At 42.3% G+C, this 18,805-nt stretch overlaps 1 protein-coding gene across 3 annotated transcripts in view; it reads right to left on the bottom strand.

Moving 5' to 3' along the window:
- Nucleotides 1-12,144: 12,144 nt before the first annotated feature.
- LOC125895866 (calcium homeostasis endoplasmic reticulum protein) overlaps nucleotides 12,145-18,805 on the bottom strand; it is a 53,856-nt gene continuing 47,195 nt past the window's right edge. For all 3 annotated transcript variants that reach the window (XM_049588035.1, XM_049588036.1, XM_049588037.1), the window contains 6 exons: nucleotides 18,665-18,751; nucleotides 17,940-18,092; nucleotides 16,693-16,806; nucleotides 16,502-16,596; nucleotides 13,227-13,412; nucleotides 12,145-12,940 (listed from right to left, as the gene is read on the bottom strand). In XM_049588035.1, the coding sequence (XP_049443992.1) occupies nucleotides 12,903-12,940; nucleotides 13,227-13,412; nucleotides 16,502-16,596; nucleotides 16,693-16,806; nucleotides 17,940-18,092; nucleotides 18,665-18,751 (673 nt within the window). In that variant the 3' untranslated portion in view covers nucleotides 12,145-12,902. The remainder of the gene's footprint in view (nucleotides 12,941-13,226; nucleotides 13,413-16,501; nucleotides 16,597-16,692; nucleotides 16,807-17,939; nucleotides 18,093-18,664; nucleotides 18,752-18,805) is intronic.

Genomic DNA, 18,805 nt, shown 5'->3' with positions numbered 1-18,805 from the left:
AGAACACTGCACTCTGAGAACGCAGGGTTACTTGTGGTCCCTAAAGTCTCCAAAAGTAGATCAAGAGCCAGAGCCTTTAGCTATCAGGCTCCTCTCCTGTGGAATCATCTTCCTGTTACGATCCGGGAGGCAGACACCGTCTTCACATTTAAGACTAGACTTAAGACTTTCCTCTTTGATAAAGCTTATAGTTAGGGCTGGCTCAGGCTTGCCCTGTACCAGCCCCTAGTTAGGCTGACTTAGGCCTAGTCTGCCGGAGGACCCCCTATAATACACCGGGCACCTTCTCTCCTTCTCTCTCTCTCTCTCGTATTCTATTACTGCATCTTGCTAACTCAGCCATTCTGGATGTCACTAACTCGGCTTCTTCTCCGGAGCCTTTGTGCTCCACTGTCTCTCAGATTAACTCATATCGCAGCGGTGCCTGGACAGTGTGACGTGTGTGGTTGTGCTGCTGCCGTGGTCCTGCCAGATGCCTCCTGCTGCTGCTGCCATCATTAGTCATACTTCTACTGTTATTATACACATATGACTATTGTCACACTTGTATACTGCCAGATATTAATACATACTTTCAACATATTGTACCGCAGTAGCCAGAACTATAACTATAATATTATTACTTTCAATAATGTTGTTGTAAGCTACTGTCATTACCTGCATCTCTCTCTCTCTCTCTCTCTTTCTCTGTCTCATTGTGTCATGTGGATTACTGTTAATTTGTTATGCTGATCTGTTCTGTACGACATCTATTGCACGTCTATCCGTCCTGGAAGAGGGATCCCTCCTCAGTTGCTCTTCCTGAGGTTTCTACCGTTTTTTTTCCCCCCGTTTAAGGTTGTTTTTTTGGGGAGTTTTTCCTTATCCGCTGCGAGGGTCATAAGGACAGAGGGATGTCGTATGCTGTAAAGCCCTGTGAGGCAAATTGTGATTTGTGATATTGGGCTTTATAAATAAAATTGAAATTGAATTGAATTGAATTGCCATTCATCCACGACCATCACCTCATGTTGCAGCATGATAATGCATGGCCCCATGTTGCAAGGATCTGTACACAATTCCTGGAAGCTGAAAACATCCCAGTTCTTGCATGGCCAGCATACTCACCAGACATGTCACCCATTGAGCATGTTTGGGATGCTCTGGATCGGTGTATACGACAGCGTGTTCCAGTTCCTGCCAATATCCAGCAACTTTGCACAGCCATTGAAGAGGAGTGGACCAACATTCCACAGGCCACAATCAACAACCTGATCAACTCTATGTGAAGGAGATGTGTTGCACTGCGTGAGGCAAATGGTGGTCACACCAGATACTGACTGGTTTTCTGACCCCCCAATAAAGCAAAACTGCACATTTCAGAGTGGCCTTTTATTGTGACCAGCCTAAGGCACACCTGTGCAATATTCATGTTGTCTAATCAGCATCTTGATATGCCACACCTGTGAGGTGGGATGGATTATCTCGGCAAAGGAGAAGTGCTCACTAACACAGATTTAGACAGATTTGTAAACAATATTTGTGAGAAATGGTCTTTTGTGTGTATAGAAAATGTTTTAGATCTTTGAGTTCAGCTCATGAAAAATGGGAGCAAAAACAAAAGTGTTGCATTTATATTTTTGTTCAGTGTATATACATATACATGTACACCCCCTCATGGAAAGAGCTCCACACGATGGCAGTGGCCCATCCAGCAGGACAATGTGCCCTGCCACACTACAGGAACTGTTTGAAATGGCCTGAGGAATGTCACAAAGAGCTGGAGGCATCACTCTGACCTCCAAATTCCCCAGGTCCCAAACCCATCGAACATCTGTGGGAAGTGCTGGTACCTCACCTCGCAACCCACAGGACTCAAAGGATCCACCGCTCACGCCCTGGTGCCAGACACTATCGGACACACTCAGAGGTCCTGTGTCCATATCTCGTCAGGTCAGGGCCAAGTCCAATCCAAGGAGGCCACACTGTGGATTTGACTTGGCTCTGGGAAACTGCCATGTACAACATTTTTCGATTAGACTGGGATCCAGTGAATTTGGAAGCAAAGTAGGTGCCTTCAGCTCTCATGTTCCCCGGGTCATTACTGAATAGTTTTTGCAGTGTGGCATGGTGCATTGTCCTGCTGGGGAAGCACTACCAGCTCGGATTGCTGTTTTGTCATGAGGGGGAGTACTTGTTCTTTAATATTGTTGGGTGGTGATGATGCATGTCTGTGGCAACAACATGGCTGCCAGGACCCAAGCAGTGTGTCTCAAATTGCATACTTCTGTACTAAACACTTAGTGGGCACTATTTTGAGTGCACAAGTGCGCTAAGTGCATTTACACTGTATAGTACAGGAAAATGCAGTGTACTACTGGCATACTCAAAACGGTTCAAAAGTTGAGTGTGCAGTGATGGACACTTCTCATCCTCAACGGTTGTAGTGGGAGCTACTTCACAAACTTGTCTACTTTTGACATTTGGCATTGTGAAACAGAGCTCAGGTCCTTTTCTTTTTCTTGTTTTCCAGTGCACAGGGTTCCTACACATTTGTAATTTCAAAATTCCATACTTTTCCATACTTTAATTTCCAGACTTCTCTGTGTTTTTTTTCCCCAGAGAATATGCGACATCTGAGTAAATATATCAGTGTATTATATTTCACATCATATTTAATTATTCTTAATAGGCGATTGCAACAAAGTACCATAATGGCATGCAAATAAAAACTCAGGTAAGTTCAATGTCTGGGCTGAGGCAAAAAAGTTGGGACTCTGGGTGCAAGCGATGCAGTAACAAGATGTTGGTGTTTTTTCCTTTCATGTGGCTAAGAATCGCCTTCTCTCCCCTGCTGGCGAAGTCAAACGATTTCACATAAAGCTTGCATCTAGCTCTGTGTGTGAATTGGGAATCCTTGGCCAACTAGTATTTATATACGGTATTGTCAAGCCATCCATCCAAAAACTTGCATCTACCCATCGTGAACCACGTGAAACTCGTCTTCTTGTCGAAGGTGCAGTGTTGGAGTGAAACTTGATACCTGGGGGGGCTGGAGGAGGGTCATGGGGCAGCGGACTGGACATACCACTTGTCAATCAGGTAAAAGGAGTGGTATGTTTTCTGAGACGTTTGCTCTCACACAAACTGTGCTTGGCCCGGCATAAAACACGATCCGGATTGATTAAATTATTTTTGGAAATACCTAATTTTCTATTTTAGAAAACAGTATTTTAGAACAGTGGTAATAGTCTGGAAACATTAATATTTTTCCATACGTTATTTTTCATTTTCCATACTTTTTAATACGTGGAAATTGATCTAATTTATTTCCATACTTTTCCATACTTTCCATACTTGCGTAGGAACCCTGAGTGCAGATAGTACCCCCTCAGTGTAGGCCGAATTCTCAGCTGTTTGCCATTACATGCCAGTTGAAAGTGCTGTGACATTATCTTCAACATGACACTCCCTGAATCCTTTCATTGAGAACCAAACAGAGGTCTGCACTTTGTCAGTTGCATGGCACAGTGTATGCTGTAGTGCTGTGGTCTGCCAATTTCTAAATCTGTGTTAAACCAGAATTACCACCTTGTGGTTGTATGCCTTTGTGCACCAGTCAAGTTTTTCTTAACATGGATGCTTCACACACATTTTCCCCCCTGATGGCACAGAACATTTATATAATCAGCACAAGTTTCAAGGTGGACACCAAAGATTAGTGTCATCCAGGGGCTGACTGGGACTAAAAAACAGCCCTGGACTTTGACTCAGCCCAGCCCACAACAACCGGTGCGCATACAGTATGCGCTTCCTTCTTCTTCTATTTGATTGGCGGCCGGCTGGCTCATAGATATCTATGGGCTGGCTGGCATCCAATTTAAAGGCTGCCACCTAGCAGACTGGATGTGGAACAGTAGATTATCAGGGAGAAAAAAAAAAAAAAAACAGTGATGACTGCGTGGCGGCCGCCGGCCGTCCTGGAGTACCAGCCGTTCTGTGATTCTCCAGAACCTCCAGATGGCCAATCCGCCCCTGGTGTCATCAATTCAGTATCTGACCAAACACTTCTGCTTCTGTTTCTGAGATATGACCTTGAATAATGGCCAGAAAAGTGTTTTATGTAGAGCATTATGATGTCAGAATGAAAGAAGAATGAGATGGATACAAGGTCACAGTGACCTTTACCGCTATCCACTAAAATCTAATCAGTACATCGTTAAGTCCAAGGGACATTTGTGCCAAATTTAAAAAAGAATTCCCTCAAATCGTTCTTGAAATATTGCATTAGCAAGAATTAGATGGATGCAAGGTCATGGTGACCTTTTCCTTTGACAGTTGACCAAAATCAATCAACCAAAAAATTAACCAAATTCAGCATTGAGTCCAAGTGAACATTTGTGCCAGATTTGAAGAAATTCCCGTGGGGTGTTCTTGAGATATTGCGTTTACAAAGATGGGATGTACATATGTACATACAGACAACCCGAAGACATAATGCCTCCAGCCACTGCTATCGGCAGCACGGAAGCATAACAAAATTGCAGTTGCTACTGATGGTAGCTCAGGTATTTAAAAAAATGGCATATTTGGGCAAAATTTCCTGTGTCACACAAGTGATGATATTAGTGCTGATTCTCTCTGATCAATTGCTGTTGTTGTACCTTCACCTTCTAGTATCGACTCAGCTCATCTGGAACCTCGACCGAGGAGGTACCCAAAAAGAAAAGTTCCAGGTACTATCCACAACTGTTGCTCATAGAAAACCATAAAAGCGCGGGTCGAGTTGAGTAGAGCCGTGCAGTACCATGCTGTAGAAATGCGGCTTTAGTCAAACTGTTGATTCTTCTGTTTCTTCTTTTTCTAGCAAAACAGGCTTCCATACCACACAACACTTTCAAACAGATGCACATCTTCACTTTTTCAATTGAGGAAAAATGAAAACAAAAAAAAAAAAAATAAGACAACTTATACTGGAGTGCATGTGGAGATGAACTGGGTCATTGGTTATATACTTTCCAAAATGTCCTGTTATTAATGGTGGAGGAACAACATTCACCTAAAAAGGATGAAGAATAACCTAACCTGATGCATGTTGAAGGAGAAACGATAACATGTAATCTAAGAAAAGGCACATCTGTGAGTCAGAGTTCTGTTTATTGACACTATGGGCTCTAGTTTCCCGGCACAGCGCAGGGTGGCGAACCCCACGCAGAGCTAGTTTCGAGCAGCGCAACCCGAGGCGCGCTCAGTTTGGTAGTTTGGCAGACCGAGGTGCGCTGAGATGGGTGTGGCGGCGCAGCACGGGGAGGTGTCGACAGATCCAGCTTGGCACAGTGACAGTTTCGTGCCAAAAGGCCTCGCCGAAGGTGTGCTAAAAGCTCGCCAGCTGAAACCAGGTCTACTGTCAGCGCAGGTGGAGCGCAGCCAGTGCCGAAGTTTGGCTGAGTGGGGGACAGTGCGCGCACGTCACCAAAACCTCACAGGCAGGTTTCCAGAATATCAGGCACATTAACGATGCAATAAATAGCCACAAAACCACTATTCAATGCAACTATCTGCAATCAGCACATAAATGTATCTTTATATTGACTGTCCCGTCACATCTGATGTCAGATCAAAGGGGATTGGCACTGTTTGGCACACGTAATGGAAACCAACCTGATTTGATTAACACAGCTGCCAACTAATGAGTTCACATGCCTCTCAGCCAACCGCAAACAGCCACAGCATCAGATAGGGAGTATATATTCAGCAACTGTCATCTTAGAAAAGTCAAAAGAAAAGAAACCGAGTGAGACTGCGAGAGAGAAAGAGAGAGCGCGCGCGCACGAGAGAAACGCAACATTGAGCACGTTTACATGCGCACAATAATCAGATAACTGGGAATACTCAGGTAATGGTAATAATCTGATCTGACGTGTTTACATGCACTTCAATAAGCTGATAATCAGAAAAACCTGGTTTACGTGATTCAGTCCTTCAGTTGGATTTCTCCCCAAGTACACGACATAAAACTCAAACTTCCTGTTACAGTAGGTACTCATATCCTTGAAAAACCTCGAAAAGTACGCAAGTCATATATTTGCAGGATAAAGCACTCATCATGCTGACATCTTATATTCTTACAGTAATGTTTGTTTTTATCATTAACAAATACATGTGAGAGCATTCTAATGTGTAGTTTATCAATGTGCCAATTTTACATACTTTAGTAGATTCGTAGTAAAAGTACTGCAAAGTGCAATATACAAGTGTATTGTATATAAACTTGTCACACAAAGTGCATAACATATAAGTAAGATAAAATAAAAGTGACAATTTAAACACTGAGAATATAAAAATATATTATTTTATGTAAAATCTCTATCTGAAAGGAAACAAAAGCTGTCAGATTAACGTAGTGGAGTAGAAAGTACAATAATTCCCTCTAAAATGTAGTGGAGTGGGAGTACAAAAAAGCAAAACCCAAAAGAAACCAGATTAAAGGGTATACATGCACCGAATAATCTGACTATTGGGGAAAAAGCTAGGTGTGTTTATCTGATTTCTCATAATCAGATAATGGCTTTAATCTGATAAAGCCTATCGGATTATGCTGTTTACATGACCACTTGAATAATCAGGTAACTCCAAAAATCAGATAATGATCGGTTTATTAGTGTGCATGTAACCGCGCTCAGTGATTTACAATTGTGGTGACCTCCTCCCAGGCTACCTTTGCATCATCAGCCCGTGGAGGTCTGCTCGCAGTTCCGTATATTCGGACACTGCGAGCTTGCGAGAAGTTTGGCCGTCTGATGCTGCTGCTCTCTTCTGCCATGGCGAATTGAGTAAACTCTCATTATGCCTTCGCATGGCGCATTTAAGGGCAAGGAGAGGGGCTCATTTGATTGGCGTGATGCGTGTAAGACCCACTCCACGCCTTCTCTCCTCCCTCTTTCCGACTTGCGCAGGTAGGAGGGACGCAGGTGGGAAAGAGGAGTAGCTGCGCCAGGTGCACGGTGTGCCAAACTTGCAAAATCCGCCTGGCCACACCCAGTCAGCAAAGCACAGGTGCGCTGCGCCCCCGCCTCGCCCGGCCTGCGAAACTAGAGCCCTATATCTCTACAGAGAAAGAAAAGAGATGTTGCGAAAAAATACAAGTGATCTCATATTTATGACGTTTGGTTTGTGGGATTCCTTACTACAACTAAACGACAGATTCACATCTCCATAAGACTGATGACATGAAAAAGTATCACAATAATCAGTAGTGAAAAAAAAAAACCCCCAAGGATTGTTTTGCCATGTTCACACTGGACACGGAAGCGCAGTGGTAACTGTGGCAAAAACAGTTGCGTAACTGCTCACACCAGATGCTCATTTCTCTGTGCCAGTCAGCAAGCAAGTCTGCTCCTCTGCTCTTTATAATCACAAGTAGAGCTCTGTCTGACAAAAATGTGAAATAAGTAAGCATGGAATGCATATTTTATAATTCATATGAATCAGATCATTTAGATTATATGTGATCATTTAGATTATATATATCCTTTATATCGTTCTTTACAGATGATCAGTGTGTTTTCTTTGCAGATTCACTCCGAAACAACACTTTAGATTGCAACCAGCTGTGAAGCTCTGTGCTACAGTGCATGCAATGTCAGGGTTCAACGCGAAGGTTTTTTTTTCACTTGCCTGGTCGGGAAGTTGGTCAGAGATCTACTTGCCCAAAGTCAGTTTTTACTTGCTCTATAAAAATTGTTTAATTTAAGCAGCTATCAAATAACAAAGACTGCAGTTATTTTTATGTTATATAATCTTTATTCACACTGTATTTATTAATTAAAACAACATGTGTCATGTATTGTAGCTTAATTCCTACACAAAAATGACAGTGTCAGGGCTTAAAGTGAAAAATTTGTCAATTGTTCTCCGTCTATAATTTTGCTCCCTACTTGAGCCATGCCCACCTCTATTTATTTTTCACCCCTCTCTCCAGTTCTGCTGTGTTAACACCGGGTTTAATATATTTTGCTTCCATCTCTCTGCCCTGCTCTACTCTACTTCAATGCTACTTAGCTCTCTCTCCACTCTACCAGTAGACTACCACATCCACCTGTTGCACAAAACGCACACAACAGTGTTTCCCCTAGGATGGAGTTGTAGCAGCAGAGGTGAAGCACACACATGAAAAATAATTTTCACATGCGGGAAACTTTTTTGTACGTTTGCATAGCACAGCCTTCTGGGATGTTTCTATGTATCTACTGGCACCAGAAGGGCTCTTTAGGACTAAGTACATACAGTACATGTGTGCACAGTAATGAGCAGGTGAGATGTCTGTCTAGCTGACATATGAGGTGTCTCAAGATTTAGGAACATACAATTTTATTGAATATCATAAAAGTAAAAAGTCACATGACATGCTGCTGTTTTGTGCTATGGCCTATCTAAGTGTTGGAAGTTGTTATTTACGTGACAACGCCTGAACGCAACACAAGCTCAGCACAAGTACCATGCTACACTGCTGTGCGAGCAGCTGTTTGTGTCTAACAGCAGTCTGTTGATTATTTACTCAGTGTCCATAAGAATAACTTTGTCAGCTGACAAACTGCACTGGGCTTGGGGTCAGGTTTGGTCAGGAAAATGCGGCCTGAGCCGCTCTAGCGTGCTCACCTGTGTGTGTGGCGGAACTCCGCCATGCGTGATACAGAGAGCAGAGCAGAATTGTTAACGTGTGACCATGTAGAGACAGAAATGACACGATGACATAACACCATAAATAGTATATTGTTCTGTTATTATATGAAGCATCCGTCGCGCAAAATAATATCAATGGGGGCTGTGGGCAGGACATTGTTACACAGCTGTGCCTGTGACTTCAGGCAGAGACCGCTGTATCAGAGCCGAAGGAGAACGTTTTAAAATACGTTTATTTTATCAATTAGTTGTTAACTTTTACTATTTTTAGCAACTTGCCCAATCGGGCAAGTGAGTTTTTAGTTTACATGCCCGGCCTTGAGTTTTTCTTGCCCTGGGCAATCTCGCAATCCTTATTGTTGAGCCCTGAATGTGAACAGCTCAACTGGTAAAAGGTTCAGTGTGTAGTATTTAGGGGGACATATAGTCAGAAACTGAATATAATCAATGTTTTCTTGTGTGTATGATCACCTGAAAATAAATATAGCCGTGTTGTCGTTACCTTGGAATGAGCTGTTTATATCTACATGGGGAGCAGGTCCTCGTTTACAGTATGTGGATCGCCATGTTTCTACAGACTGGACAAACCAAATACAGGCTCCATATAGGGCCATTTGCATTTTCGCTTTGGCCGCGGTAGGAAGAAGCCCAACTGTGCTGGAGTTACACTGGTATGTAATTGTGAACTGCTATTTTCAGTGTTTCCAGTGGTTTAAATCACCTGGGGCCTCATGTACATACATACAGTACAGGCCAAAAGTTTGGACACACCTTCTCATTCAATGCGTTTTCTTTATTTTCATGACTATTTACATTGTAGATTCTCACTGAAGGCATCAAAACTATGAATGAACACATGTGCAGTTATGTACTTAACAAAAAAAGGTGAAATAACGGAAAACATGTTTTATATTCTAGTTTCTTCAAAATAGCCACCCTTTGCTCTGATTACTGCTTTGCACACTCTTGGCATTCTCTCCATGAGCTTCAAGAGGTAGTCACCTGAAATGGTTTCCACTTCACAGGTGTGCCTCATCAGGGTTAATTAGTGGAATTTCTTGCTTTATCAATGGGGTTGGGACCATCAGTTGTGTTGTGCAGAAGTCAGGTTAATACACAGCCAACCCTATTGGACAACTGTTAAAATTCATATTATGGCAAGAACCAATCAGCTAACTAAAGAAAAACGAGTGGCCATCATTACTTTAAGAAATGAAGGTCAGTCAGTCCGGAAAATTGCAAAAACTTTAAATGTGTCCCCAAGTGGAGTCGCAAAAACCATCAAGCGCTACAATGAAACTGGCACACATGAGGACCGACCCAGGAAAGGAAGACCAAGAGTCACCTCTGCTTCTGAGGATAAGTTCATCCGAGTCACCAGCCTCAGAAACCGCAAGTTAACAGCAGCTCAGATCAGACACCAGATGAATGCCACACAGAGTTCTAGCAGCAGACCCATCTCTAGAACAACTGTTAAGAGGAGACTGCGCGAATCAGGCCTTCGTGGTCAAATAGCTGCTAGGAAACCACTGTTAAGGAGAGGCAACAAGCAGAAGAGATTTGTTTGGGCCAAGAAACACAAGGAATGGACATTAGACCAGTGGAAATCTGTGCTTTGGTCTGATGAGTCCAAATTTGAGATCTTTGATTCCAACCGCCGTGTCTTTGTGAGACGCAGAAAAGGTGAACGGATGGATTCCACATGCCTGGTTCCCACTGTGAAGCATGGAGGAGGAGGTGTGATGGTGTGGGGGTGTTTTGCTGGTGACACTGTTGGGGATTTATTCAAATTGAAGGCACACTGAACCAGCATGGCTACCACAGCATCCTGCAGCGACATGCCATCCCATCCGGTTTGCGTTTAGTTGGACGATCATTTATTTTTCAACAGGACAATGACCCCAAACACACCTCCAGGCTGTGTAAGGGCTATTTGACCAAGAAGGAGAGTGATGGAGTGCTGCGGCAGATGACCTGGCCTCCACAGTCACCGGACCTGAACCCAATCGAGATGGTTTGGGGTGAGCTGGACCGCAGAGTGAAGGCAAAGGGGCCAACAAGTGCTAAACACCTCTGGGAACTCCTTCAAGACTGTTGGAAAACCATTTCAGGTGACTACCTCTTGAAGCTCATGGAGAGAATGCCAAGAGTGTGCAAAGCAGTAATTAGAGCAAAGGGTGGCTATTTTGAAGAAACTAGAATATAAAACATGTTTTCAGTTATTTCACCTTTTTTTGTTAAGTACATAACTGCACATGTGTTCATTCATAGTTTTGATGCCTTCAGTGAGAATCTACAATGTAAATAGTCATGAAAATAAAGAAAACGCATTGAATGAGAAGGTGTGTCCAAACTTTTGGCCTGTACTGTATATATATATATATATATATATATATATATATATATATATATATATATATATATATATATATATATATATATATCGACTGCGGCTGTGCTGCGTTCCAGCTCCGTCTCAGCTCCGGCACTCCGGAGCCCTCTGCAACAGATACGCAGGACTTCTATTTTTGCCGGACGCCGGAGCACAACGCAGCAATTCAGCACTGTATATATGTCTATGTTCAGCACAGAGCAGATCGTGCGGGGCAGGAAGTCGTGCACAGAAACACAATAAAACATCCGGTTAATTTTCAAAATAAAATACACAATGTTCACGGCGGATCATATTTCACTGCACTACACCTTAAAAACTACATAATGAGCAGAGGCAGGCCTGAAGTCAACAGGTCAGGGGTTTTCAGACGTCATTTCATCCCGTGAACACCATGGACGAGGAGATATTAATCATGGCAGTGCACCGAGATGTCTTCCGGCGGAGCTGCACCGCACCGCACCGCAAACGCAGCCGGTGGGTATTGACGGACGGCGGAGCAAACAGCGGATAACCAGCGCTGCCGTTCCGCAACGGACACGAATCCAGTGGAAATCCGGCGTTATGCATTCTCCCACGCCGTCTCCCTCTCTTTCGCAGCTGCAGCGGTGTTGCACTTCTTTTTGAAAACGTGTTCAAACTCGCAGTATGAGCGCATTAAGATTTCTAATTCTAGTGGGGTGAAAAACGTAGTCCTCCATGTCCCCGTTGCCATGGTGACTCGTCGAATCGGGGCTCCATTGATGCTGGCTTTTTATAGTTGTGGTGCGCGCTTAACTTAATAACTTAATGACTTAACACGCTTAACTCCAGGTGAAACTACTCCGAGTTGATTAAACTGATTCAAATCAGCTGTTCTGGAACCGGAAACTCAGAGTTTCCTGTCTCAGAGTAGATCAACTCAGAGCTCAGAATTAGACTCAGAGTTTGATGAACCTGCTTTGTGAAACGGACCCCAAGTCAGTGAGGAGAAAAACGTGGAACAGAGACACAGACCGACACACCCACAGACAGAGTTTTCTTCATTATATAGTAAGATATATATATTTGTTTTGTTTTTTCATAATCCCAAGCAAATAAAACTGAAAGCATTTTATTGGAGATACCACGAGAGGCAAATGAGACTTTTATTTATTTTTCTGATTCAGGTTGACTGACCCTTTAACTCAGCAACTCCAGGGAGACAAAAAAAACAATATTGTACAACCCCAATTAAAATCATTTAACACACTCTTCATTCAAATGTTGACATTCATACACAAATTAAAGACTGTCCACTAACTTTTAAAAGAACTTCCATAATATTCAGAGCAATTCACTTTTTTGTATTTTAATTTTTTAACCATTTGTCTCATTTGTTTCTGCAGCTGTTAAATGTTGAGGCACAGTCTGTGTCAGCCCTCTGTTATCAGCCTACACACTGAAGGAGGTCCAACATTCATTTTAGAGACCGATTAAAAAATACAGAAACACTGGGAGTGAAATAGTGAGTACTGCAACAAATCTTTTTCATTAGTTCCAATGTCCCTGCAAAGACTGCTAAATGACAAATTCTTGATAAGTTTTGCAGTGTTACTAGTTTTAGTGCTGACTTCAATCTGCAAATACGATGCTTTTTGCTCTGACACATCAATCCAGGCTCTTGACTGATCAGAGAGCAAAAAGGTTTTGCCCTCCTTCAAAGGTTTCACAACTGTGGTAATACTTTTGTCTCATCACTCTGGTCTCTGAGTAAATAGAAAGGATTTGGGACTTCTGATTACAATCCTGGATTGAAAACTGACAGTGAGATCCTCAGTGGACGTAGCGACAGAGAAGATAAGGAGTTGTCTGATGCTATCTGATAACATTAGTCAGTTGAAGGGGCCTCCTGAGGTTCCCGATTGACTGAAAGAAAGAAGTGAAGAGTTAGACTTGCAGAATTATTGTAATCCAAAGAGCATTATAATCTAATAATTTCATAAAAATTACATCAACTCCAACAAGATCAGGTATAATCCAATACCTTTTTCCAGTTCTTGCTTCATTAACGGATAAAATGTGCTGTTGTGTAATGTAAATGCCTTGTTTTTGGATAAAATATGACCCCCACAAATGTAATACCCGGACAAAAGTTAAGTGTAAGCAGCATGGAACTGTGTTTCAAATCCAGCATAGAAGTCTGTGTTTTTACCTTCCTCTCTTGCCTTCATACGGGCGACAAAGTTGTAGCTCTTATTCCTTCGATAGTTCTCATAAGGGTCATCCAGTGACACCCCCACACCTTTATACTGGTCCCATTTGTCCCTGATGTCGCCTCCTTTGATGGGATCCTGGATTCCCTGTTCTTTGGCCCCCAAACCACCTGAACCACTCCAGCCTACAGCAGATAGGGGGACACAATAACAACAGGAGGAAAGTTACAGATCACAATATACAGCATTTAACTTTCATTTTATTTATTTTTCAGTAAGAATATTTGAGTAATTTCATTCTATCTTGAAATGGTGCATCTCAAAAAATTACAATGTAGTAAAAAAGTGTAATATATCTTGTCAGTTATTTCAGAAAGTGAATACTGTATATATTCTAGAAGGCCACAGAAGGTCACTGCTGAGAGCTGGCTGTTTGCAGAATGATATATCAAAGCGTAGTCATGGAAAGTTGACTGGAAGGGAAAAGTGTGGTAGGAAAATCCAGAATTGAATTTAAAATCCTACTGTTAACTTATAAAGCTCTAAATGGTCAAGCTCCATCATATCTTAGAGAGCTCATAGTGCTATATTATCCCACCAGAACTCTGCGCTTGGTTACTAGTGGTCCCTAAAGTCTCCAAAAGTAGATCAGGAGCCAGAGCCTTCAGCTATCAGGCTCCTCTCCTGTGGAATCATCTTCCTGTTGCGTTCCGGGAGGCAGACACCATCTCCACATTTAAGACTAGACTTAAGACTTTCCTCTTTGATAAAGCTTATAGTTAGGGCTGGCTCAGCTCTCTCTCGCTAACTCGGCCATTCTGGATGTCACTAACTCGGCTTCTTCTCCGGAGCCTTTGTGCTCCACTGTCTCTCAGGTTAACTCGTATTGCAGCGGTGCCTGGATAGTGTGACGTGTGGTTGTGCTGCTGCCGTGGTCCTGCCAGATGCCTCCTGCTGCTGCTGTTATCATTAGTCATACTTCTACTGTTATTATCCACATATGATTATTGTCACACATGTATACTGCCAGATATTAATATATACTTTCAACATATTGTACCACAGTAGCCAGAATTATAACTATAATATTATTACTTTCATTAATGTTGCTGTAAGCTACTGTCATTACCGTCTGTCCTACATATCTCTCTCTCTCTCTCTCTCTCTCTCTCTCTCTGTCTCATTCTGTCATACGGATTAACTGTTAATTTATTATGTTGATCTGTTCTGTACGACATCTATTGCACGTCTGTCTGTCCTGGAAGAGGGATCCCTCCTCAGTTTCTCTTCCTGAGGTTTCTACCGTTTTTTTCCCCCGTTAAAGGGGTTTTTTTGGGGGGAGTTTTTCCTTATCCGTTGTGAGGGTCCAAAGGACAGAGGGATGTCATATGCTGTAAAGCCCTGTGAGGCAAATTGTGATTTGTGATATTGGGCTTTATAAATAAAATTAATTGATTGATTGATTGATTGAAAAGGTGCACAAGCAACAGGGATGACTGCAGTCTTTATAGGATTGTCAAGACAAGCAGATTCTAGAACATGGGGGAGCTTCACAAGGAGTGGACTGGGGATAAAGTCAGTGCATCAAGAGCCACCATGCACAGACATGTCCAGGAAATGGGCTACAAGTGTCACATTACTAGTGTCAAGCTACTCCTGCACCACAGACAATGTCAGAAGCAGCTTACCTGGGCTGAGGAGGAAAAGAACTAGACCACTGCTCAGCGGTCCAAAGTCCTCTTTTCAGATGAAAGTAAATTCTGCATTCCATTGCAAAATCAAGGTCCCAAAGTCTGAAGGAAGAGTGGAGAGGCACAAAATCCACGTTGCTTGAAGTTCAATGGGAAGTTTTTACAGTCAGTGATGATTTGGGGCGCCATGTCATCTGTTGTTGTTGGTCTACTGTTTTATGGAGTCTAAAGTCAAGTCCAGAGCACTTCATGCTTGCGTCTGCTGACACGGTTTATTGAGATGCTGATTTCTTTTTCCTGCAGGACTTGGCACCTGCCCACAGTGCTTGAAACCATTTGCATTTGGTTTGCTGACCATGGTATTACTGTGCTTAAGTGGCCAGCAAACATGCCTGACCTGAACCCCAAAGGGAATCTATGGGGTATTGTTGAGAGGAAGATGAGAGACAACAGACCCACAGTCCATATCAAAGCAAACTGGGCATCCATAACACCTCCACAGTGGCACAGACTGATTGCCTCCATGCAACAGTGCTTTGATGCAGGAACTACTGCAAAAGGAGCCCAGACCAAGTATTGGGTGTATAAATAAACATAATTTTCTAAAGGTTGACATTTCTATATTGTAAATCCTTTTTTGATAGGTGTTATTAATGCTAGGACTAAGCTTAAAAAAAATAGGAGAACGCCATATCTCCCATCGGTCCAGTAAATTACAGGTGTAATTCACTCCCAAAATTTAAGCTTCCACACCCCATTGGGCGAGCCTGGTCGGACCCAGGTGGAGTCAGGCGGAATCCGATGATCTCACTGAGACCTTAATTGCTGCAGTGTGTCGCTGCCCTTCTGTAATCCCCATGTGACAAGTTTTTGGACGGAAGCTCCAGCTTTCTGCACAGAAGTTACTGTAAGGGAGTACCTCAAACGTTTGAATTAAATTGCCCTAGACTGCAGTTCTTAACTCACTGTACGAGGAAACACCCTTTTTTTACATTTGTTTTGAACACTCCATGGATCCACAGAGAAATGAAGAGCGACCCAGCAGTTACTCAATACCTGCAGCTCAATGCCCTCACACTGATCCAAATCAACCATTGTGTCCCTCCACGGCCACTATTACTTCAAGCTGTTTTCGAGTGCCTGCACTACTTTTTCTCATTCTCTCTTTCCTCTTATAGTAACCTACACATACACACTCACACGCACACACAGACACACATACGTTTGGTAAGAAACATCAGATTTACCACTACTTTCACACACCCATGTTAGCACAGTACTGGTGTTTGTGTAGTAGCATTAGTTTAGGACATGTTTATTAATTCAAGTGTTTTATTCATTTATCAATAATTACTTCTTAATAAATGAGCTGCAAGCTGTAATCATCAAAATTAAAACAAAAAAAGTGTAATGAATCTAGAATATATTAAAGTTTAACTTTTTCAATTAAATTACAAAAAAAAAAACTTTCCCATGATATTCAAATTTTTTGAGATGCACCTGTACATGGTGTGTTTCGGAATTTTTTGTCCGTTTAAACTGAGTTCAGTTCAGTTGAAATAATGAGAACAAAAAGACCGTACCCATCTTCATCAGCAGCTGATGGCCTTTGTTCTCCTCTCCTAGCCTGATATCTGCTGTCAGTTTGGAGGGAGGGGCACCCAACACTGATGTGGAGCTGTAGAGAACAGTAGAGGTGGTGATCTATTCTGCACTATGCAGAAAAAGGCTGTTCATGAAAACATCTTACCAAAGAACTTCAAAGGGGACTTACGGAGGGGAAGAGCTCTGGGATTTGGGGCCACGGCGTCTCTTGGCAGGTGAACGTGAACGGGATCTGGATCTGGAGCGAGAGCGACTCTGTGATGACCTGGATCTACTCCTGGACCTAAAGAGAAGTATGTTAAGACATGGCCATTAGCAAATTTGTTAACAAGATCAGCCCTGCTTCTTCTATCTTTGTCTGTCCCAAACTGCTTACTTCACTTTGTGCCGAGGTGGGATTTATACTTCTGCATCAAATCAACACTGTACCTGTGTCCACACAGAGCCTACGATGTAGCCTGATGCACACCTAAATGTAACTGCATGTTGCAGCGACGCAGACTTTGAGTTACTTTTGTAAGCTGAAAACCAATACCTTCAGTGGAAACAAAGCTTTTATTGACTTTTATTCAGAGATAAGAAACAATAATTTGTGAAGACAATTAGGCCCCCACAAAATAGCATTTTAGGTCTTGTGTGTGATTCATTCTGGCTTCATATGATTGATTGATTGATTGATTGATTTCTGGAAGACAATAAGACAGTAATCCAAAGGATGACATGCTAGTAAAATACTTATTTCCAGCATGGTCCTTGGTGTTTACACACAAGAAACAAATAAACAAGAAGCAGACAAACTCAGACTAAAAATATACACAGTAATTAGGAGGGGGAAAAAAGACATCACATAAAACAAAATAAATAAGAAACAAAACTGCTGTAAAAACTATCCAATTCATCAATAAATATCCGCCTTATTCCATAAAATCTGCTTGACCTGTCTTTTAAAAATCCCTCATGATGAGAGCCGTTTTGTAGCAGTTGGCAAACTATTCCATGCCATGATACCAGTATAAAAGAAATAATTTTAAGCTGCATTATTAGCTCTTACCAGCTCTTGTAAAGGGGGTGCTTTTAACAGATACCGAATAACATTGTTTTGCAATACTTGGAGAGCTCAAGCCTATGACAATGTAAAATGTCATAGGCTTGAGCTAATAATGTTAGCAGGTTCACAGAATCAGGTTCACTTCACAGAATCCCCACCACTGACTAGTGTTTTGGAGGTGTAACTGCAGAGTGACACAGACACACCACCGCACAAGTTTAAATGCTCGCAACGGGATAGGCTACGTGCATAGGCTATGGCATGGGCTCTGCATAGAGCTGACATACAAGTATAAATCTGGCTTAAGAATAGTTAATCCTAGCAAAAGTATCATACACATGTCTGTGTGATAGAGTGATGCGTGTGACCTGGATCGTGAGTAGGAGCGGGAGCGGCTGCGTGACTGGGAGCGAGACGAGCGAGACCGTGACCTGGAGGACTTTGAGGAGCGAGAGCTGGAGCGAGATGAAGATCTCCCTCTGCTGCGAGAGTGACTCCTGGAGCGACTGCCACCACGACCACTGGAAGGAGTGAGCCAAGGGGGGGAGGGAGAGAGGGGAAGGTTTGTTTACATTTTTTTTAAAATGCTTTATTAATGTGCATTGTTCCTGATCACTAAACCTTAAATAAAAAAAATAATAATAGATTGTTACAGGAAGAGGGATTTTCATTTTCATTTAGACTTTTTCATTGTCATACCCTCACAGAGCTCAACAGTAGTGTTGTTGCCATTTGTAGCAGTAATGTTTTATTTAGGACAGGGTCTGTGCCATCCAAACTTTTCAGAAATCCCTATGTTAGGACAGTTCTATATTAGCTAAATTCCTATCCTAAGATAAGATAGTAATTTCTCCTAAATGCAGTTAGGACATGTTACTCTAATACCAACAATCCTAAATGTCAACTTAAACTGAGATAAGATAGGATAGGATTTCTTCAGAAGTTTCTGTAAATAGGTCTTATAACTTTGAACATACAGAGAGCATTCTGATAGACAATAACAAAGCACATGCACAAGCTATAAGGTCTGAACACATGTGAAACATGTAGAGTCAGAACAAGAGGAAAAAATCCAAAAGAAAAGGAAGCTCACCTGTTGCGTTTTTCCTGTCCCTTTTTCCTCCTGGCTCTCATCTTGGCCCTGAAGAACTCATACAGGCCATTCTGCTCCCAGCCTTCACTGGTGGAGGAACAAACCACAGCAGGCTGTTTACTATAACCCATAGCAACTTCT

Source organism: Epinephelus fuscoguttatus, linkage group LG10, assembly GCF_011397635.1.
Source record: "Epinephelus fuscoguttatus linkage group LG10, E.fuscoguttatus.final_Chr_v1".
Taxonomy (NCBI): domain Eukaryota; kingdom Metazoa; phylum Chordata; class Actinopteri; order Perciformes; family Serranidae; genus Epinephelus; species Epinephelus fuscoguttatus.
The sequence above is the reverse complement of the archived record's forward strand: the minus strand, read 5'-3'. Positions and strand labels throughout refer to the sequence as shown.